The sequence below is a fragment of the Vicugna pacos genome, chromosome 21 (genome assembly GCF_048564905.1).
Source record: "Vicugna pacos chromosome 21, VicPac4, whole genome shotgun sequence".
Lineage (NCBI taxonomy): Eukaryota > Metazoa > Chordata > Mammalia > Artiodactyla > Camelidae > Vicugna > Vicugna pacos.
Genome location: NC_133007.1, coordinates 28171402 through 28199186, shown reverse-complemented (window position 1 = coordinate 28199186; position 27785 = coordinate 28171402). Strand labels below are relative to the sequence as shown.

The following is a 27785-nucleotide window of genomic DNA, read 5'->3' as shown; positions in this document are numbered from 1 at the left end:
TCGTTTCTCACGTGTGCCCTGGAAGGCTCTGCTTTGACGCACGCGTACTCGCCTGAGTTTTCCCGGCCTTTGAGGGGCGCCCTGCGGCTTTGGGTTTGACCCCGTCAGGCTACCGTCGTGGCGACCGGAACGGCACCTCAGGTTTGCTTCCGGCGTCTTTTTTTGCTTCCCCTTCCCTCCCTCACGCTTTTTCCCCTCCCCCTGCTCCCTTTTCCCTTCGGTTTCGTTCTTTCGTACCGAGGCGGACCCCTGACTCGTGAGTCTGGGGTCTGGTTGGTGAGAAGAGCCATCGTAGCTGGCAGCAGGGAGGTGTGGGAAACACTGTTAATTGAGGTATTTGGAAGGGCTTGTCTGGAATGTTTTGTTTGTGGTAGGAGGTCGGGCGAGGGTGGGAAGGAAGTCTTCCCTGAGAGACTAGCGGGGGCGGGGTTGAGCCGGGTCTGCGGGTGGGTGGGACGCACCCCTAAAATGGGTAGTGGGGCGATGTGTGGGCAAAAGGAAAATGGAGGCGGTGAGAACTGGCGCTGGGGTCGCACGGCACCCTGGCATCAGTTTTGCTTTAACTGATCATAAAAGCAGTTAAAACCAATATATGGGGGGTATTTGAATTGTCGAGTTTAGGTAGCCACATTTTATTCCCAAATTGCTTTATTTCTCTTTATTTGGGGGAACCTCTTTGCTGCAAGCTTTTGTGTGCTTAAGTAATGTAGATTTCTTAAAACGTAAATTTCCACATGAAAGCAAAGTAATGCAAGGGGAAAAGTGAAAAAACAACGAATCAGTGAGTTACAGACCAAACCCTCCTCTCCAGGTGGGGATATGTGCTTAAATTAGGCATAGCGTGCAAATAAAGATTTATCTCATTAGTCAGTTAACGCAAGTCACAGAAATATTTTCCTCAAGAAAAATATTTTCCTCAGTTTCCTAAAACATTATTTTCGGTAGCTCCATGTTGCATAATATATGTTCTGCAGGCCCTCTCAAATTTTGCATTTTATTCAGGCCTACAGTCTATAGCCTACACGAGATGAGAACACTACAAAATCTTCACATTCAGATACTGGAGAATGGGGAGAGAGAACATGGAATCAAACTTAACTACGTATATTTGAATAACAAGTAGCAGAGTAGGGATGAGTTTTATTAGGGGACTGAAATTCTCTATTGTGGCTTTAATAACTCCAAAAGTAATTTTAGTTTCCTGCTCCATGTAGAGGACAACAGCATGTCCTCCCTCCCTGGGTGCATTGGTTTGGATGCAGCAACCGCTGCAGTGGAGTCTGAAGAGATTGCAGAACTGCAACAGGCAGTGGTTGAGGAGCTGGGTATCTCTATGGAGGAACTTCGGAAGTTCATCGATGAAGAACTGGAAAAGATGGACTGTGTACAGCAGCGCAAGAAGCAACTAGCAGAGTTAGAGACATGGGTGATACAGAAGGAATCCGAGGTGGCCCATGTTGACCAGCTCTTTGATGATGCATCCAGGTAAGAACCATATGGGAAATAGGAAATCTATCCATTGGCAGACATTTTTAAAGTATAATTGTTTGTGACATTTTGCACTTTATACTTTACAAGGTATAGATGTGTAGAACCTTACTCTTCCTCAAAGGTTAGGGGCCAAAATCTGACCTCACAAAAGCACCCATATATTATATTCATTCATCAGAGGCTAATATATGATCAGCAGTAGGGGAGTCCCAAGTCTTGAGTCCCTTTCCCTTCTTTTAGCCTTCACTCTACTTCAGAACACTTGTTTTGTTTTCTTAGTAGGCTCATCTAGGGAATGCATATTGTAAAGATCTGCTGTTTTATGTAACTATGAAGCATTAATAAGTTCCTGGACCCCGATTTCTACTCCAACCTGTAGAAGGTTTGTTTCTGAAGTCCTAGTTGTCACTTAGAACACATTTTCAAATAACAAGGTAATTACCTCCCTCCCCATCCCCAAAAAATAAAGTTAGGAAAAAAAAAAAACAAGGAAAATAATGAGGATAAGTTGAAAGGACCGTGCTTTGGGCTTATTTTTGATTTTTGAAGAGCTACTCTAGAAACCACTATTTAAACTTTTTTTTAATGGGAAAAGCATTTTAAATTCGAAACAGACACTTTGGAATATGTCTGTTTAAATTGAAGCCAGTGTATACTTAAATACATACAGAAATTCTAATGGTTTTTACATCTGCTTCTGCTGGCTTTAACCTTTTTTACATGTGTTCCAATATTAGGGCAGTGACTAACTGTGAGTCTTTGGTGAAGGACTTTTATTCCAAACTGGGACTACAGTACCGGGACAGTAGCTCTGAGGATGAAGCTTCCCGGCCTACAGAAATAATAGAGATTCCTGATGAAGATGATGATGTCCTCAGTATTGATTCAGGTAAGAGATGAGGCTACGGATAGGAAAGCCTCAGGACTGATGAAGTTGAAAAATCGGAAGATGAGCAGACAGGAGATAAAAGAAGAGAGGAGAAACCATCCTCACTAACTCCATATTCCAAATTCCAAATTGTTGGCCTTGTCTGTTACAGAAAAAAATAGAAGTTTGTTAGCATTGTAGATTTTCCCTATCTGCTACTTGCTGATTGAATTATTCTCCTTTCTCCATTCTGTGTAACCTCTATTCTGAATTCCCTTGCTTTTCTTTATAGGTGGCATTAGCCCCTACGTATGTATCTCAAAAGAGTTAATTTGGTTTTGTCTATTCTTTAATAGTTTTTTAAAGTATAATTTACATACTGTAGAATTCACCCACTTTAAGTGTACAATTTGAGTTCTAGTAAATTATTTATACTGTAGTGCAATCTTCACCACAGTCCAGTTTTAGAGCACTTGCATCACCCCAAAATGTTTCCTCGTGCCTGTTTGTCATCAGTCTCCATTATCATCCCTCACAACCACTGATCTGCTTTATTTCTCTAAAGTTTTTGCTTTTCTAGAAATTTCAAATAAATAGAATCACAATATGTCATCTTTTATATCTACCTTCTGTCATTTATCATAATGTTTGTGAGGTTCATCCATATGGTTGCATGTATCAATAGTCTGTTCCTTTTTTGTTGAATGATATTCCATTGTATGGCTGTACCACATGTTTTTATCCATTTCTCAATCTATAAACATTTGGGTTGTTTCCAGTTAGGGGCTATTATGAATAACGCTGCTATGAACATTTGTGTGTAAGTCTTTATGTGGACTTATGTTTCACATCTCTTGGATATTCCACCTAGGAGTGGAATTGCTAGGTCTTAAGGTAAGTGTATGTTTGAGTTTTTTAGAAACTGCCATTCTGTTTTCCAAAGTGGCCATACTCTTCTACATCCTCATTAGCAAAGTATGGGGGTTCCAGTTTCTCTATGTCCTTGTCAGTGTTTGATATTGTCAGTCTTTTATTTTAGCCATTGTAGTGGATGTGCGGCAGTATCACATTGTGATTATAGTTTGCATTTCTCTAGAGACATTGAGCATCATTTCACATACTTATTTGCCATTTATATATGTTCTTTGGGGAAATATCTATTCAAATCTTGTCTTAAAAAAATTGAATTGTGTTTTTATTACTGACTTAGAAGACTTACTGTATTTTAGGTACAATTCATTTATCAGATCTACTTTACAGACATTTTCTTCCAGATGTAGTCTTTTCATTTTCTTAATAGTATCCCTTAAAGAATAAAAATTTCAATTGAGGGTGGTTCATTTGTTTTGCTCATGGGTATCCAGTTGTTCCACCACCACTTGTTGAAAAGACTATCCTTTTGGTACCCTGGTCAAAAATCAGCTGGCCATGTATTTGAGGGTCACATTGATCTAAATGTCTATGTTTATACCAGCACCACACTGCCTTAATTACTGTAGCTTTACTGTGAGTATTAAAAATCACTCAGTGAAAGTTCTCAAAATTCATTTATATTTGTACATAATCCAAATAAATTTTAAGATCAGCTTATCGGTTTCTACCCCTCCAAATTTTTTTTTAAACCTGCTAGGATTTTTAATAGGAACTGTATTGAATCTAAAGGTCAATTTGGGCGTACTGCCTTTTTAACAATTACTGAGTTTTCTAATGCTTGAACATGATACATCTCTCCTAAGTATGTTATTCTTTTTTAAATGCTAATGTGAATGAGATTTCTAAAAATTTCATTTTAGGATTGCTTGTTGCTAGGATATAAAAATGTAGTTGATTTTGTGTGTTGATCTTGTAGCTTGTGACCTTATTAAGTTTACTTATTAGTTCCCGAAGTTTTTTGTGAATCCCTTAGGATTTTCTATATATTAGCCTATACTATCTGCAAATAAAGTCATTTTGCTTCTTACTTTCTAATCTGGATGTCTCTTTATTTTTTTCTTGCCTTATTGTACTTGATAGAACCTCCAGTATGATGTTGAAAAAAAGGTTTTGAGAGCAGACATCCTTGTTCCTGATCTTAGGGGAAAAGCTTTTGATTTTTAAGTATTACTTATAATGTGAGCTGTAGGTGTTTTGTAGATATCCTTTATCAGACTGAGGGAAGTTTCTTCTATTCCTAGTTTGCTGAGAGCATTTATCGTAACTAGATTTGATTCTAGATTTTGTCAGCCACTTTTTCTGTATTGTCCTCAGATAATCATATGGCTTGTGTCCTTTATCCTATTAGTAGGGTGTATTACAGTAATTATTTTTTGTACGTTAAACCAACCTTCTGTTCCTGGATTACCCTCTCTCCTCCAACGAACTTTGTCTTAGAGTATAATCCTTTTTATATGTTGCTGTATTGGATTTGCCAATATTTTGTTAACAATTTTTGAACCTATGTTTATGAGGGCTGTTGGTTATAGTTTTATTATGATGTCTTTGGCTTTGGTATCAGGGTAATATGGGCCTTATGATTTGGAAAGTGTTCCCTCCTCAGAGTGGTGTGGAATAGTATTATTGCTTCATTAAATGTTTGATAAATTCAGCAATGAGACCATCTTGGCCTGAACTTTTCCTTAATGGAAAAAAAAAATTTTAATAACCTTTTTAGTTGGAATTGTTTTAGATTTACAGAAAAATTGCAAAGATAATAGACTTCCTGCATACCTTTCACCAGTTTCTTCTAATGTTAATACGTTACCATAGCTGGGAGTGGGTATAGCTCAGTGGTAGAGTGCATACTTAGTATGCACAGGGTCCTGGGTTCAATTCCCAGTACCTCCATTTAAAAAAAAAAAAAGGTTACCATGTTATATATTGGTCAAAACTAAGAAACAAACGTTGGTGCATTACTCTTATTTAGACTCCAGACTTTATTCAGTTTCTGGACTTTTTCTGTTCCAGGATCCAATCCAGGATATCACATTGAATTTATTGTGGCGAGGTTTTTAATTACTGATCCATTCTTTTTACCTGATATGTGTATTTAGATTTTATATTCCTATTCAGGTTAGTTTTGTTCATTTGTGTCTTTTTAGAAATTACTCCATTTCATCTAAGTTGTCTAAATTATTGCCATAAAGTTGTTCATAGTATTCCCTTATAATCCTTTTAAATTTCTGTAGGTTCTGTAGTGATGTCCCTTTCATTCCTGATATTGGTTATTTGGATCTCCTCTTTTTTTCTTGATTAGTCTAGCTACAGGTCTATCAATTTTTGCTCTTTTACAAGGAACCAGTATTTCGGTTCATTGATTTATTTTCTGTACCGTTTTTCTGTTTTCCATTTCATCAGTTTCATCAGATCTTTATTGTTTTCTTCCTTCCACTTTCTTAGGTGTGATTTGTTCTTTTTCTAGTTTCTTAAAGTTGAAGCTTTGACTATTGATTTTAGACCTTTCTTCCTTTCTAGTATAAACATTTAAAATTATAACTTTGTCTCTAAACATTGCTTTGCTGCACCTTATAAGTTTTTATACATTTTATTTTCATTTTCATTCAGCTTACACATTTTAATTTCCTTTGTGATTTTTTTTCTTTGACCTTGGGTTTCATTTTTTACCAGGCTCTCCTGGGTCCTCTGTACGTATGCAGTTTAGCAGTCACCTAAGAATATATAGAGAACTTACCAAAGCCTGTCTGTGGCTCTCTCATTTTTAGAATCTCCTTGTTAAGTGTCTGACTGGTTTGCTGCTTACCCTAAGCAAGAGCTGCAGCCTCAAAGCTGCTTATTGTGTCATGGCTAGCTCCTCAGTGGTAAAGCTACAGTTTTTGCCTGGCAAGCTGGAGGTAGAGCGGGAATGGGAGCTGCCCCTGGGAAGAGATCCGTAGACTCCCACCTTTGTTACCAGAAACTTCAGAAGTTTTACAGGAATAAATCCTTCTCAAGCTATTGTTTGCCTTTGTTCAATTTCCAGTGCCCTGAAATGATTGTTTTTGATAATTTTCTAGCTTTATACTTATTTTCTGCATAGGAGAATTGTCCAACCTTTTCATATCACTCTTTTCATATACAGAAGTGCTGTAGTTTTGCGTATCTTTGAACTGTGGAAATGGAATCCTAGACTCTGTGTGCATTCTTCAGTGACTTCTTAAACATCATGCTGATGTGTGATGCTTGGTTCAGTTGCTAGGGCAGTATGGTTTTCTATTGTGTGGATATGCCACAGTTTATCTAGTCTTCTAACAGTTGACATTTCATTTCTTTTCAGTTTTGTTGCAATCATAAATAATACTCCAAACATTCTTGTACATGATTCTTGATGCACATGTACAAGAATCCTTTTAGGTTATATACTGTAAGAGTAGAGCTGCTAGTTCTTAGGATACAGAAATTTCAACGTTACTGGATAATTAATGGCCAAACAGCTTTCCAGAAGTGGTTGTGCCAATTTATATTTATACCACCAGTGGATGAGAGTGGCCTATGTTCCACATTCTTGCAAACACTTCTTGTGATTTTCAAATTAATTTCCCTGACTACTAATGAATTGAGAGTCTTTTCATGTGTTTGTGAGTCATCTGTAGTTTTTCTTTGAAATGTCTATTCATGTCTCTTGCTCAATTGTTATTTGTCTTTTTTTGGTTCATAGGATGTCTTCCTATTATTCCTATAATTATGTTGTAATTACTAGTCCTTTGCAGTTATGAATTGTACATATCACTCCAAGCTTATGGTTTGTATTTACTTTTTATGTTATTTGTGAATAAACAGAAGTTCTAATTTTAGCACTTTCTTTTATGGTCATTGCTTTTTGTATCCTTACTGCCCTGAGTCTAAAGATCTTCTTCCTTTGAAAGTTTCCTTCTGCCTTTGAAAGTGTCACAGTTTTGTCTTTCACATTTAAGTCTTTAATCCAAATGGAATTTATTTTTTGTGTAGTATTTGAGGTATTTTCTTTTCTCATATTTGTTATTAAACAATTTTTCAGCATCATTATTGAAATGAGTTCCCTCATGATTTACATTGCCTACTCTATCATAAATTATTTCCTTATGTATATGTGAGTTTCTTTCTGGACTTTTCTTTCTGTTTCATTGATCTTTCATTTCTTCCTTTGTCAGTTCTGTCCAATCACTGTGGCTTTGTAAATGTTTATATCTGCTTTTTCACATGTTAATTTTTTCTTTTTAATTGAAGTATAGTCAGTTACAATGTGTCAATTTCTGGTATACAGCATAATATCCCAGTCATACATATACATACATATATTCGTTTCCATATTCTTTTTCATTAAATTTTTTATTATAAGATACTGAATATAGTTCCCTATACTATACCAAAGAAATTATTTTTTATCTATTTTTATATGTAGTAGTTAATATTTGCAGATCTTGAACTCCCAAATTTATCCCTTCCCACCGCTTTCCCTGATAACCATAAGATTGTTTGCTATATCTGCAAGTCTGTTTCTGTTTTGTCGATGAATTCACTAGTGTCTTCTTTTTTCTTTTTTTAGATTCCACATCTGAGTGATAGCATATTGGTATTTTTCTTCCTCTTTTTGGCTTCATTCACTTAGAATGATGATTTCCAGTCCCATCCATGTTGCTGCAGATGACATTATTTTATTCTTTTTTATAGCTGAGAAATATTACATTGTATAAACATACCAGAACTTCTTTATCCAGTCATATATCTGTTAACTCTAGTAACCTCACTTTCTTAATTCTTTTTCACCTGTTGAGCTTATATTTATATTTGAGAGTTAACTTGTTATGTTCCCTACTTCTTCCCCCACCAAAAAAACCCAAAACCATTAACATTATCAAAAGATCAATTTAGGAATAATTGATAGTTTCATAGTATTTAACTCTTCCACAGAAAAATCATTTATTTAGTCCTTAACATTTTTTTTTAGTAAGGTTGATTAATTTTCTCCACAGAAAGCTTACACATCTTTTGTCAGATTTATCCCTAACTACCATTTTCAGTAGCCACAAAAAATATCTTTTTTAAAAACTACATTTCAGAGGGGAGGGTATATAGCTCAAATGGTAGAGTATATGACTAGCATGCACAAGGTCCTGAGTTCAGTCCCCAGTACTGCCTGTAAAAATGAGTAAATGAACCCAATTACCTCTCCCTACAAAAAATTTTTAAAATTTAAAAAATAAAGTCACCTAGAAAATGTAAAGAAAAAATAAATATTAAAAAAACCAAACTACATTTCTAACTAGTTGTTGCTGGTAGACATGTGGTTGACTTTTGCATGTAGATTTTTCTATCTGGCTATCTTACTAAATTTTATTTCTATGATTTCATTTAAGTTTTCTATGTAGACTATCAACTAAAAATAATTGCAGTTTTTCCTCCTTTGCTTATGGAAAATAAGTCTTTTGTTTTTCTTGTCATATTCATATTAGTATAACGTTAAATGGGAGTGATGATGGTGAGTTTCCTTGTCTTTTGGCTTTCTTTAAAGGGGATGTTTCCACCTTACACTGTTTAAGCTGATTGCTTGTTACAGGTTTTGGAAGCTGTCATTTGTCAGTTTATGACACTTGTGTTCTAAGTTTTCTGGGAGTTTTTATCATAAGTAGATGTTGATTTTATTGAACATGCTTTTTACATCTAGTAAGATGGTTATGTGAATTTTTCTTTAAATCACTAAGTTTTCTACTATTACACTAACCTTATAGTCCTTGAATGAATCTAGCTTGAATATGATATCTTTTTTAAGCATTGCTGGATTTATTGTGCTGATATTTAGGATTTTTGCATCTTCACTTCTATAACAGACATAGGCCTATAACTTTTTTTTTGGTACTACCCTTCTGTGAATTTAATATTGAGATTTTGTTGGCCTTACAGAACGGAATATGCAGTATTTCTTCTTTAATTCTTGGGAAGTGTTTGCAAAATTGCAATTATCTGTTTCTTAAGTGATTGAATTTGCCTGTGACACCATCTAGATTTCTGTTTTCTTTGTGCAAAGCTTTTCTGTTTCTTTGAGTCAGATTTGGTAACTTGTAATTTTCTAGTCATTTGTATTTCTTACGTATTCAATTTATTGGTATAAAGCTTCTGCTTATATTTTTAGCAAAGTTTAATATGTAATTCAGAGCTTTCATACAGTTGATCACTTTGAACTAATGTCTTCTATACTCTCCTACACTCCCTCTGAACTGTTCCACATGTCTTAACTTGATGACTTAGAGTTCTGGAGATGGATGATGGTGATTGTTGCACGATGACATGAATGTACTTAATACCACTGAACTGTACACTTAAAAAATGGTTAAGATGGTAGATTCTATGTCATGTTTATTTTGCCACAATAAATAAAAATGGGGAAGAAAGAATCAAGATTTATAGGCTCTGATAGGGAATATTTTCTTAGATACATTAAGTGTGAGGATAACAAGCAACATAAAAAATGCGTATTGAGTATGAGTAAAAGGAAGAAGGGGGCTAGAATACGTATGTACACTTGCAGAATATCTTTGGTTGCAAAAGATACTCTTAATATTGGTTATTTCTAAGGAGAGTAATTAGAAGTAGGGGTGGGAGGAAGACTTAATTTTCATTGTGCCCTTTTATAGTGTTCGAATTTTTTTACCACATGTGTATATTTAAATATATTTTAAAAGTAAAAATAAGAAGTCCCACAAGATTAACAGCTGTCCTTCCTCCTCAAATATAGAACGTGTGTTTTGAAGCCTTTTACAGTTGTGGAGTTCTGAGATAGCAGATGTTAATCATATGCCATATTCACAGCTCTTTGAGGAATGTGTGCACATGCACAGGTGTGTGTCTGTATTCTCTCCGAGGTTGTGTTCATATCAAATAAATAATTTTATATCCTAACTTTTAAAGCTTAGTATGTTATTAGCATTGACTTGTATTATTGAAGATTCTTTATGAACTTCATTTGGATCTGTTATAGTTTATTTAACCATTTTGGTTTTTTAGGTCATTTACATTGGTTTCCATTTTCGTTTGTTCCATATTTATTCCTTGCTACCTTTTCCCCCAGTTTTACTGAGATAGTTAGCAAATAATATAGTATTCGTTTACGGGGTAAGACATAATGGTTTGATACGTTTGTATATTGCAAAATGATTACCACCATTTCAGGGGAGGGTGTAGCCTCAGGGGTAGAGGGCGTGCTTAGCAAGCTTGAGGTCCTGGGTTCAATACCCAGTACCTCCATTAAAAATAAATAAATAAACCTAATTACCTCCCCCTCAAAAAAAAATTTACTAAGAAGTTACCACCATTGCCAAATGCATGTTATAAATCTCTAAAACTGTACTGTCCAGTAGAATAGCCACTATCCACATGTGGCTGTTTAAATTATGTGAAGTGTGAAGTCTAGTATTTTCCAGAACGTATAAAGAACTCTTAAGATGCAAGAATAAAAAAGACAAATATCCCAGTTGAAAAAAATGGGCAAAAGATTTGAATAAATGTTTCTTCAAAGATAATGTGTAAACTGCCAATAAATATATGAAAAGATGTTCAGCATTATTAGTCATTAAGGAAATGCAAGTCAAAACTACTTCATATGTATTAGGATACCTATAATAAAAAAGACAGTAATAAGAGTTGACAAGAATGTGAAGAAACTGGAACCCTCTAAATTGCTGGTGGGAGTGTAAAATGGTACAGCTGCTTTGTTGGGGCTTTTTTTCTTTTTTGCACCTCTGAACTAAGTATAGTCATCTTGGACAAGTCTCAGTTCCTCAAAAGTTTACCTTATGGCCTAGCAATTCTACTCCTAGCTGTACACCTGAGAGAAATGAAAACGTATCCCCACATAAAAACTCACATACAAATGTGCATATCAGCATTATAACAGCCAAAAAGTGAAGACAACCCAATGTCCATCATCTGTTGAATGGATAAGGAAAAATATAATATATCCATAGAGTGGAATATTACTCAATTATAAAAAGGAATGAAATGCTGATAAATGCTGCAACATGGATGAATCTTATATGAAGCACCACATATAATATGACTCCATTTATATGAAATGTCCAGCAAAGGCAAATCTATAGAGACAGGGATAGGAGGGAGGGTGGAATGGGGAGTTACTGCTAATGGGTGTTTTCATCACCCCAAAAAGAAACCCCTTACTCATTAATGGCGTTTCTTTTCGGGGTGATGAAAACGTTCTGGAATTAGATAGTAGTAAAGGTTATGAAGCTTTGTGAATATACTGAAAAGCCGCTAAATTAAATGTTTCAAAAAGGTAAATTTTTGGAGTGCAAATTATACCTGAATTTTTTTTTAAAAATTTTTTAATGAAATGTAAAATTCATTTCCTCAGTTGCACTAGCCACATTTCATGTGCTTAGTAGCCAATGTTAACAGATTGGACAGTACAGATACAGAACGTATCTGTCATAGCAGGAAGTTCTGTTGGACAGCACTACTCAGGATTAAACATTTTTGCCTAATTCATTAACCACAATTCATTTTTCAAATCATTCAAATAACCCATAAATATTGTTATGAGAATTCAAATATTTGAAAACCCCCAAATACCGTAGACTATCACCTGTCCCAGCACTTTATCCCCAGGTAAGCACAGCCATCTGTTTGCTGTGTATTTTTTTGGATGCTTTTGGTATTTGTACATAGATATGTGTACCTAGATCTAGTTTACAGTTGTTACCAATAATGTTTCCGTGATAATGCTTTTAAGTAGCTTAGTTCTTGATTTCTTGGAAATTCTTATGTGTAAGTCTCTTATACTCAGAGTTTTTCTCATCCATAGGGGATGCTGGGAGCAGAACTCCAAAAGACCAGAAGGTGAGTTGGGATGGGTAAGAGAAGGTTGAGAGATAAGAATATGAAAATGAGAGAAACTTTTGGCCTGACCATTCAGTCAATTCAGCCATCAACATATAATCATTTACCCTGCAAGCCCTGTGGGTTGCAGTCTTCTAACAGATGTTATAAGAATGCAAAAGTTCCTTATAGATGCAGGCACTGAGTGCTGTGTGAGTGTAGAATTTGGCAGTGATCGACTAGGTGAGATTAATCAAGGAAAGCTTCCTAAAGCCAATTTCTGAACCAGATTTGTAAGAAAGGGCAGTTCTGCCTGATAAAGTAACAAGCTTTTAAACAGAATTCATTCTATTTTTCTTTCTTAAAAGGCAAGTTCTTCCTGTCAAATTATTTCTAACCTATTTTACTATTTTAACACTTGTTTCCCTCGTCCCCTTCCTTAACAGCTCCGTGAAGCTATGGCTGCCTTAAGAAAGTCGGCTCAGGATGTCCAGAAGTTCATGGATGCTGTCAACAAGAAGAGCAGTTCCCAGGATCTACACAAAGGTTAGGGTCAGGAGGTACCTCAGTACAGGTGGGGCTGGATTCATACAGAGATCTCATGGCTAACTGGCTTTGCTTTAGCATTTCAGAGTCTTTCTCCACCTCTGTTGAGTTCTTTTTAACACTGCAAGTTTTCTTAGCTATCTCCTTAAGTCTTTTTGACTCCTGGTTTTCCACTGTGTGATGGTTTTATCCAAGTATATTTTTAGCTCCATGCTCATGATTTCTTCTCCCAGATGGGAGTTAGAGAGAGGGCCATAACTCAGACTCTTAAAAGAGGTCTAAGGGAAGCTTTGTTTGTAGAATGGGTCTGTTAAGAGATCCCCCTCAGGAAAATGTTTTATAAATGCTACATGGCATTTAGTGAGTGATAGTTAATGTTGTTATTGATAAGGAATTGGAAATATTTTTTTAAAGTGAGATGGTCCTGAATTGCATGTGAATTTCAATTATTCAGGTTTTTCCTTTTAGCATAAGTAGCTGTCAGCTGTGTCTTACATTTCTGCCTGTGGCCAAGAGAGCCGCAAAAGTGGCTGAGGATCAGAGATTACCCCATGTGCCCCAGTAACCCAGTACCGTCTTTGTATTTCCATTCTCTCCCCAACCTGTGCCGTATCTCTTTAGAGCAACTTTACTTTTTTCCTAGGAACCTTGAGTCAGATGTCTGGAGAACTGAGCAAAGATGGTGACCTTATAGTCAGCATGCGCATTCTGGGCAAGAAGAGAACTAAGACGTGGCACAAAGGCACCCTCATTGCCATCCAGACGGTTGGTATGTTCAAGCTAAAGGAAGAACTAATGAAAGACAAGCTGCAGGTCTCCATTGCCGATTGTTTCTTTTCCCCATAGCCTTGCCTTTTGTCTCTCAAATAGCAACCAGGATTTACACAGAAACTGATGGTTTTTTTAAAATGTTTGTTTATCTTTCCCTTTTACTCAGGGCCAGGAAAGAAGTACAAGGTGAAATTTGACAACAAAGGAAAGAGTCTACTGTCAGGGAACCACATTGCCTATGATTACCACCCTCCTGCTGACAAGCTGTATGTGGGCAGTCGAGTAGTGGCCAAATACAAAGATGGGAATCAGGTCTGGCTCTATGCTGGCATTGTAGCTGAGACACCAAACGTCAAAAACAAGCTCAGGTACCTGGACAGAGGGTGGTAAAGAGAGTGGAGGCCGGGAGCACAGCACCTGCCCTGTTCAAGCTATAGCCCAGATCTCACAATTAGCTTTTGTGTTCTTAGTCCCCAGTGGCCAGAAACCCTTTGTCTTTCTTTGCCACAGGAGTCATGTGGATGATTCTTTTTTTCTGCTCTCCCCACTTTTTTTTTCCTTTTCTCAAGGAGAAAACTAGGGAAAGAATCAGCAAGATTGATTAATGGTTAGGGGAATAGAGAATTCAGGTAGAGGGAAGAAATGGAGACGAGTATTTTTCGGCAGAGTAGGAATCTGATAGTGTAATGAGGATAAACAGCTTTTGGAAAAGTGGGAATATATTGGTTAGATTAAGGGAGAATTCTGAACTCTTGGGGTGGGAAGAAAGAGTAGTAGAAAGGAAGTAGTGCAGTGGCACATCTTCCCTGGAGTGTGTTCTGTTTATGGTCCAGAACAGTGGAAGCTATGAAAAGGTAACTTCTGTAGGTCACGTTAAGTAACGCAGCCCCCTGATCTTTCTACCGCCACTCTTTCCTTACAGGTTTCTCATTTTCTTTGATGATGGCTATGCTTCCTATGTTACGCAATCTGAACTGTATCCCATTTGCCGGCCACGTGAGTGTCCTTCCTTTCTTCCTTCATTCTGTTTCCTCTACTACCTTGTATTTCTTCTTAAGAGAACCAGTTGAAAAGCCCTAATGTTCATGGTGCTTTAGTATCAAAGAGCATAAGTTTGATTAAATGTCCTTTGAGAAATAGTTTTATTTGCTCATCTTGAGTACTAGGTCTTTGCAGCCAAAGAGTGAGACAACTAGAAGGTCATGACTGATGCTCGTAGATGTGTTTTGATTTCATTCCTAAGTGATTTAAGTTTGAGAAGATGTTACTTCTTTCTTAGTCTCATGCTTAGTCTAACATTTGTATAAGTCTGTAGTCTGCACAGTGCTTTCTGCAGAAGCTGAGTTAGATCGGGGCTTCATAGTGTCCACTATGCTTGCAGCTCTGGCTTAGGGACAGACTCCTACAGAAGCAACTGTTTTTAATTGCAGAAGAGTCAACTAACACTGCTGTGTTTCCACGTAACCTGGCAGTAAATACATTCAGGGTCCCTGATAAGCCTGATAGATTTGAGAAGGAAGGGCAGGTTTTTTTTTAATCAGTTTCATGGTGCTACCTGATCTTTTCTGATCTACCTTTAGACTTACATCAAGTTAGCAAGAATTTCCACTTGACTCTATCTAAGAAGAAATACCCATTTTTAGAAATGAGTGACTCACCTATGTTTGCATGTTGCTTATTTAATATTTACTTGGTTTGTTCGTACATTGACACATGAGGTTCAGTACTTTTAAACGGTCTTGGTTTTGCTTCCCTTGAGGTTATGATTTCTTCATTTATTTTTTCTCTCCCTCCCAACTTGAAAAATACCAAACATCTCCTTGCCAACCATTTTTCCCTATCAAGACATGCCCTACCTGCCCTCTCTCAGTCCTGCTTCTTCCTTGGGACAGTGAAAAAGACTTGGGAGGACATAGAAGACATCTCCTGCCGAGACTTCATAGAGGAGTATATCACTGCTTACCCCAACCGCCCCATGGTGTTGCTCAAGAGTGGCCAGCTTATCAAGACTGAGTGGGAAGGCACGTGGTGGAAGTCCCGCGTTGAGGAGGTGGACGGCAGCCTAGTCAGGATCCTCTTCCTGGTACTCTTCTTGCCTGGAGTTTCGGAGGCAGGGGTCTGGGTGGGACTTGGGAGCCCGAGAGGCAATAGTGGGATGATTTTGTAGCTACTCCATAGTTTTTCTCTTTCTTACCCTCTTACCTGTTCTCACTATTTTAGGTCAAATTTTGCTTTATCTTTTTTTGTTCCTCTGTGAGTGGTTGTTGAAAATAAATTCCCTGAATTTAATTCCAACACTAATCTGCATGATGATGTTTTTGTTTTTCTCTCTAGGAGTATCCACGATGCATTTAGGTACAGAGAAGGCAGCTATTCTGTTAGCCCAGGGTTAGGGCTTTGGTAGCAGAGTGGGGCAAAAAAGAACGGTCAAGGAATTGGAGGTCTTGGTGATCTTTCAAGGCCGTTAAACTCTTAGACCTCCTGTGCCTATCCTGTCCTCACCTCTCCTGCCTTTCTTAGAATTATGTCTTCTCTGAGCTATCTCAGCCCTCTGATCCTGAGGCCTTATGATCCTTGGTACGCTCTTTATACTCATTATAAACATCTGTCCCCTGTAATTTTTTAGACAAGGATTACGGTTTTGGTTTTTTTTAATATTCTTGATTCCTGTCTTGGAGCCTGGCACATAAGTTTATCGACTAGATTAAGGATTTCAGGACTCATCAGCGAGATTTTCCCCAAGGGAGACAGTGTGTATTCTTCAGAAGTGGCAGGATAGATTCTGGCCTTTAGCCCATTTCCCCCAACCCTTCTTTCCTCCCAATCCCTCAAGGATGACAAAAGATGTGAATGGATCTATCGCGGCTCTACACGGCTGGAGCCCATGTTCAGCATGAAGACATCCTCAGCCTCTGCACTGGAGAAGAAGCAAGGGGGACAGCTCAGGACACGTCCGAACATGGGTATGCCCTGAAAGATACCCTAGGGAGCAAAGAAATCGACAAGCCAGCAAAGGGATTTACGTACAGTGACTGTCCTTTGTTCGCCAGGATGACACTACTGACTCACTGGAAACAGGACACATGCCCTGAGTAGTTTCCAGTAGTGGTGATGGATCTGTGGTGCTGCCTCCACACACAGTGGTTCTTAGTTCTAAAAGCCACATAAAAATATGAAACAACTGGCTTATGTTAGGAGTATTGGTGATTGTAATTACCTCTGTTATCCTCAGGAGAATTATCTGCTGTATGTGTTATCTGTGGTCAGTTTTTTTTTAAGCCCAAAACTGTTTCTGTTTTTGTATGTTCCTGGCATACTTTCCGGTTAATTTTTCCTAACAACATTAGTTGATCAAAGAATGCATTTTTGAAAAATTTCACCAAACTATAACGTAATTAATGTAAATTGTCTGAGGCAGGAAGGTAAAATCTATGCCAGTATTCCCATTCATTGGTTTAAATAATGAGATCTAACAGTCTTAGCACTTGGTCAAAATCTTTCCATCGTTGTTTGTTCATATTACATAAATAGAGGATCAGGTGTATCATGAATATAAATGACACAGCTCTTCTCAATGGTCGATTTCCTTTTTTCTATAGGTGCTGTGAGGAGCAAAGGTCCTGTGGTCCAGTATACTCAGGATCTAACCAGTACTGGCACCCAGTTCAAGCCAGTAGAACCTCCACAGCCTACAGCCCCACCGTTGCCACCTACCCCACCCGCCCCACCTGCCCCACCTGCTCCACCTCTGTCCCCCCAGGCAGGTGACAATGAGTGAGTGCTATTCCTTCTCTTTTGCCAGTTTCTTTCACATTGTATTTTCTGTATCCCTTACTATATGATCTCTCATCTAGAAGCTTGGAAAGCCAGCTTGCCCAATCTCGGAAGCAGGTAGCCAAAAAGAGCACATCCTTCCGGCCAGGATCTGTGGGCTCTGGTCATTCCTCCCCTACATCCCCTGCACTCAGTGAAAATGCCCCTGGTGGGAAACCTGGGATCAATCAGGCGTATAGGTGAGAAAATCTCAGGCTCTCTTTTGGGGCCTTGGCAGTGTGGACTGAGTGGTCACTGTATAGGGAGGTTCCTTGGTGACAAGGGGCCTAGTTAAGATTGTGATCATAAAGAGTTTGGACTTGAGAAGAAAGCTTTAACCCTGGAAGTTTCCAAGAAACAGAACGTAAAAATAATTGAATTAGAAACTAGGTGCCTAAAAATACAGAATCACCAGAAAGTTATTTGCTAAAACTGCTCATTGAATGTGGTGTCATCATCAGTACAATAGAAAGGAAACTCTGTAGCCTCATTCTTTGAATCACGGGAGTTAGTAAGGACACTTACAGGACACGTAGCAGGAAAAGCAAGCGTTGGTAGGAAACTGGACTCTACCTCCATAATTCACAGGCAAAAAAAATGTTAGGAAAATGTACTCTGTTGAAATAAAGATACTGTCAGTGATGAGTAACCATGGTGTTTCATTGTCCAGGTTTAGTAAGGCAAGGGGAAATCTGACTTTCTTATATCGTCTTTAGCTTCAAGAATACAGCCTTTTGAAAGATTAGAGAAGTGGCTTAGCCAGCTGCTGGGCTGATTATACAACAGAGAGGTCCTATTGCCTTATCTGATCTCTTGCATCTCATTTGCAGATCACCTTTAGGCTCAACACCCTCTACCCCAGCACCCCCGGCTCCCCCAGCACCCCCAGCACCCCCAGCCTTCCATGGCATGCTGGAGCGGGCCCCGGCAGAGCCTTCCTACCGCGCCCCCATGGAGAAGCTTTTCTACTTACCTCACGTCTGCAGCTATACCTGTCTGTCTCGAGTCAGACCTATGAGAAGTGAGCAGTACCGAGGCAAAAACCCTCTCCTAGTCCCACTACTGTATGACTTCCGGCGGATGACAGCCCGGCGCCGAGTCAACCGCAAGATGGGCTTTCATGTTATCTATAAGACACCCTGTGGACTCTGCCTTCGGACAATGCAGGAGATTGAGCGCTACCTTTTTGAGACTGGCTGTGACTTCCTCTTCCTGGAGATGTTCTGTTTGGATCCATATGTTCTTGTGGACCGAAAGTTTCAGCCCTATAAGCCTTTTTACTATATTTTGGACATCACCTATGGGAAGGAAGATGTTCCCCTATCCTGTGTCAATGAGATTGACACCACTCCCCCACCCCAGGTGGCCTACAGCAAGGAACGAATTCCGGGCAAGGGTGTTTTCATTAACACAGGCCCTGAATTTCTGGTTGGATGTGACTGCAAAGATGGGTGCCGGGACAAGTGAGTTGGTAGGGGAATTGCTGGCCCTACCTCCAACTTTCTTATGATTCCCTTTCTTTTCATCCCTTCCTTTGCCTTGTATCAGCATTTCTTCCCCCCTTTCCTCACCTTCCTTTGTGGTTTTGTTGTTGGTACCCTAGCACCCTTTACCTCCTCCCTCGACTGGAGCTCCTGCTGTCAGGCCTCCATGAAAGCTATGAGAGAGAGGCCGAGGTCTGACATGCCCCACTGCATAACCCTGGGCATTATGTGTCTTGTCTTTCTTCCTCTGGTTCTCCTTTCCCTTTACTTCCCTCCATCCTGTTTCATTATCTATCTCTTTATCTTACTCTCACTCTGTCTTTTTTTACTATCTTCTCTTTTCTCATTTACATGTATGGGAGAAGAAAAAGAAATTTCACTACCCCGTCCCCATCCTTTTATTTAGTAGTGCTTCTTGTCTCTAAAGAAAGCCTCACAGCTCTTGCTGTTGTACTTTTCTGTTTTACACAGGTCCAAGTGTGCCTGCCATCAGCTAACTATCCAGGCCACAGCCTGCACCCCAGGCGGCCAGGTCAACCCTAACTCTGGCTACCAGTACAAGAGACTAGAAGAGTGTCTGCCCACAGGGTGAGTAGCCAGGGGAAACTGAAGCCCCTCAGAGACCAAACTCTTTTTTTCCTGTGCTTGTGAGAACCATCAGAATTCTAAAAACTGGAGCCCAAAATAGAATAACTGAAACAGACATTTTATCAATTAAATCTTAATTACTGAATTCTCAGCACTGTTCCCTTCTTGGGCTTTCCTTGAAATGAAGATAGATAATGACTGAATAGTATGTAGCAATTTTTGAATTGCAATAAAAGATGATCTTAATTTCATAGCTGTATGAATATCCTTAACAGATTGTGGTTTACTCTGGCAAGTGAGATGTGTTCAGAGAGGAGAGGTAGACAGGGACCTGATTATATAGGATTTTGTAAATCAGAATAAAAATAAGAATGAAATTCATGATGCGATAGAAAGCCTTTAGAGAATTTTAAGCAGGGAAATGATGTGATCTGCCTTTTAAAGATTACTGTGACTTCTCTATGAAAATTAAGTCTCTAGGGAAGCAAAAGTAGAATTCGGAAGACCAGTTACATAATTTCAGGAATCTGGGTGAGAAGTGGTGGTTGCTGGGGCTTGTACTAGGAGGAAGATGGCAGTAGAGATGAAAGAGGGTAGACTGAGGATGCATTTGGAGGTAGAGCTGCAGAACTAGAAAGGCTGACTGTGGAATGGGAGGGAGGGAGCAGAAGCAAGGACAAGTCCTAAATTTTACACTTGAGCGACTAGGTGAATGTCTGTGCTTTTTACCGAGATGGAAAACTAGACCTAGAGTTGCAGGTCTGAGTGAAATTCTGCTGCTTTTCTGGCCGTGTTAAATTCGAGGTGCCTGTCAGGCAACCCAAGTAGGAATGTCAGGAAGGCAGTGAGATTTCTGGAGAGAAGTGTGAGGACTGGACATAAGGAATTAGGAATCATCAGCACCAGAGTGATACTCAAAGGCTGGATGGGTTCATCTAGAGAGAACATTGATACTGGAGAAGAGGAGGGGCCCTCAAGTAAGCCCTGGGCTCTCCGCCTAGAGATGGAGCAGAGGAGGTGGAGCCAACACGTGAGACTGAGAAGAACAGGTCAGGGAAAGAGAAGGACAATGAAACGATATCATGTGGTAACTCGGATATATATGAATGTGGGGGCTAATGAGCTTAGTGCTCAAGATACATAATTAACGGGGAGAGCAAAAGAGGAGAGAAGCATCAGTGAAATAATTCAGATGTTTTCTCATAATGAAAGGGTCTCTATTTCCAAATTGAAAGGGCCAGTCAGGTCCTAGCATAATGAATGAAAACACATCCCCGCTAAAGCATTTTGATTGATCATTGTGTCCACAGAATACTGAGGACAAAAAGAAAATCTTAAAAACTTGTAGAGAAGAGTAGTAGACCATAAAAGATAAAAATTCATGGTCACTTTGGCCTTCTCAAGATAGCATTGGAAGCTAGATGGCAATTAAGGGCAATTGTATTCAGAATTCTAAGGGAAATTATTTCTAACCTAGAGTTCTGAACCCAGGAGAACTGTCAGCTATGGGTTAAAGTAGACTAAAGACACTTTTTGACATGAAATACCCCCAATTTTTCCATTATTTCTCTTCTCAGAAAATTACTGGAAGTGGTTAGTAAAATGAGGGGGGAAAAAAGTCAAGAGCCAGGAAGGCATACTGATCCAGGAAAAAGAGGATCCAGCTCAAAAGAGGAGTGAGGGGAATCCCAGAGATAGTGAAGTGAAGGGGGCTTCCAGGCTGACAGCTGTGCACCAGGTGTAGAGAACAGACAGCAGTGTGAGAGCAGGTCAGATTTACTGCAAGAGACTTCTGGGGAAGGGGGCTGGATAGAAAACCTGATGTGTCTGAGTGTCTTCAGAGGAGGTTGAGACCACCAGGGAAATCAGGACATGGATTTGTGCTGAATGCGTATTAAAAACTAAGGGAAGGAAAAGTTAATTATTAGCTTTAGTTGCGTTGTATCCTTTATGTTTTCATTATAAACAAAAAACTAAATCTTGTAACAATGTTTAGATTTGATAATGCTGGGTAGTAGATGAATGTTCATTATATCTTCTTTCCTTGTTTGTAATGTTTCATAAAAATATTTTCAAATACCACAAATAGGTCACTCCCCTGCTTGAAACTCTTAGCTTCCCATTACATTTTGGGTTTTATTCTCTTATTAATCTTGGATCAGATCAAAAGACAGTGTACTGTCTGGCCCCTTCCTATCTCTCTCCTTCCAAAACTGTTCCAAGCGCACTGATACTCTTCAGTGCCTGGACTCGGCTCACGCAGTGTTTGCCAGCCTGCCTCGAGAGCCTTTGTACGTACTGTGCCCTCTTCTTGGCATTCTTCCACTACTGTTTGCATAGTTATCTTCTTTAACCTTGAGCTCTCGGCTTAAATTTCACCTCCTCAGGGAGACCTTTCCCGGTCACTCTAAAACTAGGTCGTTTTCACTCCTTGAATTCTTGCATTGAGCATTCTGTTTGTGTCCTTTGTAGTATGTGCAGCAACTTACATTTACTTTGTTAACTTGTTTTTGTTTCCTTTTGCATTAGAATGCAAGCTTCATGAGGGTAGAAACTTTGTTTCTCTTGCTCACCATTGTATCACCAGCAGCTAATTCACCCAGTGTGTGGCGCGCGGTAACTACTCAAGACATTTTGTTGAGTAAACGAGTAATAGTATAGCTACTCTGAAAGTGTCCTATGGTGGTGATTAGACCTGAGTTCAGGTTCTGGCCTTGTCCCTTCCAGGCTGATTCTGTATCAGCAGTCGACAGAGGATATGAGTGCTAATGCCTTCCCAACCCCAGTGGGGTCTTAAGGGGCCTGGCAGAGGTGTTTCTTGGTATGGTACTGGCTGCACGGTGTGTTTAGTTTGTGAACGCTTATTGAGCTGTAGACTTACACGTATACTTCTCTCTGTGCATATTATGCTTTAGTATTTCCTTAAGTCAAAAAAAGATCTTTATAGGACTGTTTTGAGGATAGAATAAGAGAATGTATGTAAAGCATTGACATAGTGCCAGACACAGTGTATAAATGCCCAATAAATTGAAGCTGCTCTTACCATCTTCGTCCAGAGGGATTTGACTGATGTCATCAACTAACTGCTTGTACTGTTGACATCTTTCCAAAAGCAGTTGTCTTCCCTTAAATTTACACACCAGGAAAAAAGAAGCAAAATCCCAACACTGAGTAGATAGAGCAGAAACACTGATACCCGAAAATGAGTTTTCTCGGTGTAACTGTGTCGTCTTCCTTTAATGTTGACGTTTGCTAGATCTGTCTGATTAACTTCGGTAGTTTATTTTTTAAATAGTTAAGCTGTACCTTACTTAAACTAGACAGAATGCGAACTCCCCAAGAGGAGAGATGATGGTCTTTTCCATTATTGTGTTCCCAGTGTCTAGCACAATTCTTGGTGTCTAATAAATGTTCACTGAATAAAAGAATGAAAATCATTTTTATAAAAGCAAAAATCCCATGAACTTTAGTTCGTTTCTCCTCTGTAGTCCTTTTCAGTATCTGTTATGTGGGCTTCTGCTTTTCTTCTGTATCTTTCTTTTATGCATCTGTTTCTACAGATTGACATAGCCTGTCTGCTAATTTTAATGGCTTTCGATCTGTATTCGTGTCATAGTTTGCTTAGCTTTTCTCTAGGTGTTAGACAGTCTGGTATTCAGCGTTACTAACTGTGGTGGTGTAAACATCTGTATCAATCACCCTTCCCTCTTCTGAGTTATTTCTTTGGGCTATATTCCCAAATGAATCAAAGAGCATAGACAGTTCAGTAAGTCTGCTCATTTAGATCATTGCCTAATAAATGACGATACCTTAAGAATCATAACAGTTCTGTGGATATTAATGGATACTCTAGTGGTCATGTTAGGATTGATTTTTATTGTGACCTTCTCCCAGGGTTTATGAATGTAACAAACGCTGCAAATGTGATCCAAACATGTGCACAAACCGGTTGGTGCAGCATGGACTGCAGGTTCGGCTGCAGCTCTTCAAGACCCAGAACAAGGGCTGGGGTATCCGCTGCTTGGATGACATTGCGAAAGGCTCCTTTGTCTGTATTTATGCAGGTTGGTGATGAAATGAAAGGGTTGCTTTCTGAGGTTAGGACATGGTGGGAAGTTGAGTCAAAGACAAGTTAACATTAGAATAAGATGCTTGACATGTGAACTGGGAGAAAGAGGAGGCCAGGATTTTCTTTTGTAAAGAACATGAGTGACGTGCCTGTCTGGGTGGATCAGGAAGGGGCAAAAGTGCTTCATGAGGACGAGAACGAAAAGGGATGAAATTGTGGACATGATGCTTCAGAGGAGAGACATGATAGTAGAGTCCAGTGTATCACTTTTTCCTACATCACTCTACTCCACCCGGAGATCTTTTAGCATAACTCAAAAACTCTCTTTAGGTAAACAAAGTAAAAAGGAAGAATGGGAAGGCAGAAAGGGCAAGATTTAAAGCTATAGTGAGCTCCCCTTACTCTCATAGTTAAGACACTAAGGAGGAGGTACTGTCACACAGAAATGAGAGACCGTGATGGAGGTGATTTGGCTCTCTGTGCTGGTAGGCTGCATATTGATGGAATGAACCTTGTTCTTTCAATCTGGGAGGCCTTTCTCTTCATTTCCAGGCAAAATCCTGACAGATGACTTTGCAGACAAGGAGGGCCTGGAAATGGGTGATGAGTACTTTGCCAATCTGGACCACATCGAGAGCGTGGAGAACTTCAAGGAAGGATATGAGAGCGATGCCCCCTGTTCCTCTGACAGCAGTGGTGTAGACTTGAAGGACCAGGAAGATGGCAACAGCGGTACAGAGGACCCCGAAGAGTCCAATGACGATAGCTCAGATGATAACTTCTGTAAAGATGAGGACTTCAGCACCAGCTCGGTGTGGCGCAGCTATGCTACCCGGAGGCAAACCCGGGGCCAGAAGGAGAATGGAGTGTCTGAGATGCCTTCCAAGGACTCCCGCCCCCCCGACCTTGGGCCCCCACATATTCCTGTCCCTCCACCAATCCCTGTAGGTGGCTGCAATCCACCTTCCTCTGAAGAGACACCCAAGAACAAGGTGGCCTCGTGGTTGAGCTGCAATAGTGTCAGTGAAGGTGGCTTTGCTGACTCTGACAGCCGTTCATCCTTCAAGACTAGTGAAGGGGGGGAAGGCCGGGCTGGGGGAGGCAGAGGGGAGGCTGAGAAAGCCTCCACCTCAGGGCTGGGCTTCAAGGATGAGGGCGACGTCAAGCAGGCCAAGAAAGAGGTAAGCAATGGCAGGGAGCTCTGAGAACTGTGACTTCTGTGTAACTTCGGTTCAGTAACAAACTTCATGCCATCTCACCATGAGTCTTCACATGTACATTATTTACTTGATGGCTATTTCTGTGGGAAACCTGATTAATATCCCCCCTCTACCCCGCACATTCCTGCTGTTTGTTTAAAGAACCAAATTATTTTAAAATCAGCCTGCTGCAGGGAGAATGTCTGATTCATTCCAAAGCGAAGGGTTTAGAAGTAATTTTTTAAATTGCTATTTCATCACTGCTTTCTTCTATTGTAGTAGAAATACAAATAATTGGCTTTACATACATTTTTAATGACGTTGAAACTTACCACGTTACAGGTGGTGCCGTATCCCTCGTCCTTGTAAGATTCTGCTCATGGGATTTTCCGTGAATGTGTTCTAATGCCCTGTCACTGGGAAGTGTTCAAGACCCCTCCCAAGGGGGCTTCTTGATGAAAATGATTGTTACTGTCAAGTTGCAGAGGAGTTTCTCCACACACACCCTGCTTTAGTGTACCTCTCACTGGCTGAGGTCTTTGGAGGTCATTTGAGATGCAGACGTTTAACATGTTGATCACCCCTGTGGATCGAGTGCCCATGAGGAGACATGACTATCACCCAGATCTGGGTGACGTGGCGATCAACGTGTTAACCCTTCACTTGTTCTCTTTTCCAGGACCCTGATGACCGAAACAAGATGTCAGTGTAAGTGCCTCTTTTTTTTTGACCTGTTTCCAAATCTACCTTCTCTCAAGCCTACAAAAGTAACCTAAGAAACAGCCAATAACCCGACCCCTCTCATGTCTTCTTCTCTCATCAGAGTTACTGAAAGCTCTCGAAATTATGGGTACAATCCTTCTCCCGTGAAGACTGAAGGACTTCGCCGCCCACCAAGTAAGACTAGTATGCATCAGAGCCGACGACTCATGGCCTCTGCTCAGTCCAATGCTGATGTAAGTGACCTTTCTCGAGCTGTACCTCACCCAGTCTTCTGTTTTATTCAGAGTCTGAGCAAAGGAACGCTGTCCTTAGCTCGAGTCCTTCACCATAATTACTGTTAGGTCTTTCCTTGTTTCTTTGGCCTTGACTTCTTGCCTCATTTTCCTTCATCCAACATCTGATCTTACTCTAGTCTAGCTCCTTCCTGCCTGACCATAGGCAGGACTCAAAGGGGCCCCCTCCATTTACTCTTCCTTCTTTTCACCTTCTGCCTCCCCAGGATATCCTGACGCTGTCCAGCAGCACAGAAAGCGAGGGGGAAAGTGGGACCAGCCGAAAGCCCACTGCTGGGCAGACTTCAGCCACAGCCGTTGACAGTGATGATATCCAGACCATCTCCTCTGGCTCTGAAGGGGATGACTTTGAGGACAAGAAAAACATGTCTGGTAGTCTGGAAGAATTTGGGGGGTTATAGGAAGGAACCAGTAGGAAAGTTGGGATAGAGGATTTTTTTTAAGTAAGCTAAAGAAGTTGGGGGGGAAATTCAGATCCTAAGAGTTGAAGCATCTCTGGGAGGGCTCCCTGACTCCCAGCAAACTGTTAACCTTGTTTAACACGTCCCCTTCCTCTCTTCTTTCCAGTTCCCTACTCTACCCTCAGCTCCTTTAGCCAGTAGATCTAATCTTGCTTGAAAAAGCTGCCCCTTAGGCTCCTTGCCTTAGAGTGCCAGCTTATTGGTGTTATAGGGCTGCACTGGCATGGATGAAAACGCAAGTGGAGTGTCTGGTCATGAGGCAGGACGGGTCTAACCCCGTTCTCCTTCCTGTCTAGGTCCAATGAAGCGCCAAGTGGCAGTAAAATCAACCCGGGGTTTTGCTCTTAAATCAACCCATGGGATTGCCATTAAGTCAACCAACATGGCGTCCGTGGAAAAGGGGGAGAGTGCTCCTGTTCGTAAGAACACACGCCAGTTCTACGATGGTGAGGAGTCTTGCTACATCATTGACGCCAAGCTTGAAGGCAACCTGGGCCGCTACCTCAATGTGAGACCCCTTTCCTTCACCTTTATGTGCTGATTATCCCATGGTTCTCAAATTTCTAGTTCTTTTAGTGCAGCTATATAAACTCACCTCTTCTTGCCATAAGTTCTTGATCTCAGAGGATCTTAAAGAGGTGGCTTTCTTTGAAAACTTCTGTCTGTGATGTGGAGGATCAGTTGGCATTGTTTTCATCCAACTTTCATTCACCCCATAAAACCAGATTCTGTTTCCTTAGTTCTTACTGGATCCTGTCCTTAAATCTACAGCACAGTTGCAGCCCCAACCTGTTTGTCCAGAATGTCTTCGTGGATACTCATGATCTTCGCTTCCCCTGGGTGGCCTTTTTTGCCAGCAAGTAAGAAGGAGTCAGGAAAGGGGATGGTTGGGTAGGAAAAGCAGCCCACGGTTGGGAAGGGGCAGAACTACTGAAATTCTAAGGGCCCCTCCTCTATCTGTGATCCAGCTCCACCTGCACAGCTCTGCCACCCCAGGCGCCTGGGTTCTTTGCTGTCTTCACCACCCCCTTCCTTTTCTTCCTTTTCAGGAGAATCCGGGCTGGGACAGAACTCACCTGGGACTACAACTACGAGGTGGGCAGCGTGGAAGGCAAGGAGCTGCTGTGCTGCTGTGGGGCCATCGAATGCAGAGGGCGTCTTCTTTAGAGGGCAGCCTCCTTCCTAACCTGAACCCTTCCGGAACTGCCCTTTCCTCAGGAACTGGGTCTTCCTGACTGCTGAATTCTGACCCCCCCAACCCAAGTCTCCAGTCTAGCTATGCCCCCAGGTCCTAGTAGATAGAAATGGGGGTTCTGGATCAGGAGATCTCTTCCACTGTGGTGCTAGCAGGCAGGCCCCCTCCTCCACCTCCTAAGGCACCTGGGGTGGGAAAGGTTACCACTCTACCCTGGGCCTGACGTCCCTTCTGTCCTCCTGTTGCTCACCCTTCCCATCCTATCTTTGTTTGTGTCCATGCTTCTAAAAGACTTTATGCCTGGAATGAGGGCTGTATATTTTACTATCCCTGGTTTGTATTGTTTCTTGAAAGTCTTTTAACAAGATGTTAAAACTAAGATTGTGATTTGATTTCTCTCCCTCAGCTCCCACTTCTGGGTCTTTTGATGAGAGGCCTGTTTTTCCCATTTTTCCCAGTGGGCAGCTGTCATTAGTCTTGACCCTTCTCTGCTTTTCCTTATTG

At 40.3% G+C, this 27785-nt stretch overlaps 1 protein-coding gene across 4 annotated transcripts; it reads left to right on the top strand.

Moving 5' to 3' along the window:
- SETDB1 (SET domain bifurcated histone lysine methyltransferase 1) lies at positions 1 to 27660 on the top strand. 4 transcript variants are annotated; one of them, XM_072946622.1, is made up of 22 exons: positions 1 to 141; positions 1215 to 1485; positions 2229 to 2380; positions 12126 to 12160; positions 12586 to 12685; positions 13329 to 13454; positions 13623 to 13824; positions 14379 to 14452; positions 15349 to 15539; positions 16290 to 16419; positions 17056 to 17230; positions 17314 to 17469; positions 18100 to 18732; positions 19225 to 19341; positions 23236 to 23405; positions 23963 to 24591; positions 25289 to 25317; positions 25433 to 25565; positions 25832 to 25997; positions 26383 to 26594; positions 26858 to 26946; positions 27136 to 27660. In XM_072946622.1, exons 2-22 carry the CDS (start codon positions 1226 to 1228, stop codon positions 27251 to 27253), a joined length of 3897 nt encoding a protein of 1298 aa, XP_072802723.1. In that variant the 5' UTR covers positions 1 to 141; positions 1215 to 1225; the 3' UTR covers positions 27254 to 27660. The 4 variants fall into 4 exon arrangements, with proteins under 4 accessions (XP_072802723.1, XP_031544790.1, XP_015105625.1 ...); XM_031688930.2 differs by having other exon boundaries at positions 17311 to 17469; XM_015250139.3 differs by lacking the exon at positions 1 to 141 and adding an exon at positions 174 to 333.
- The last annotated feature ends 125 nt before the right edge of the window (positions 27661 to 27785 follow it).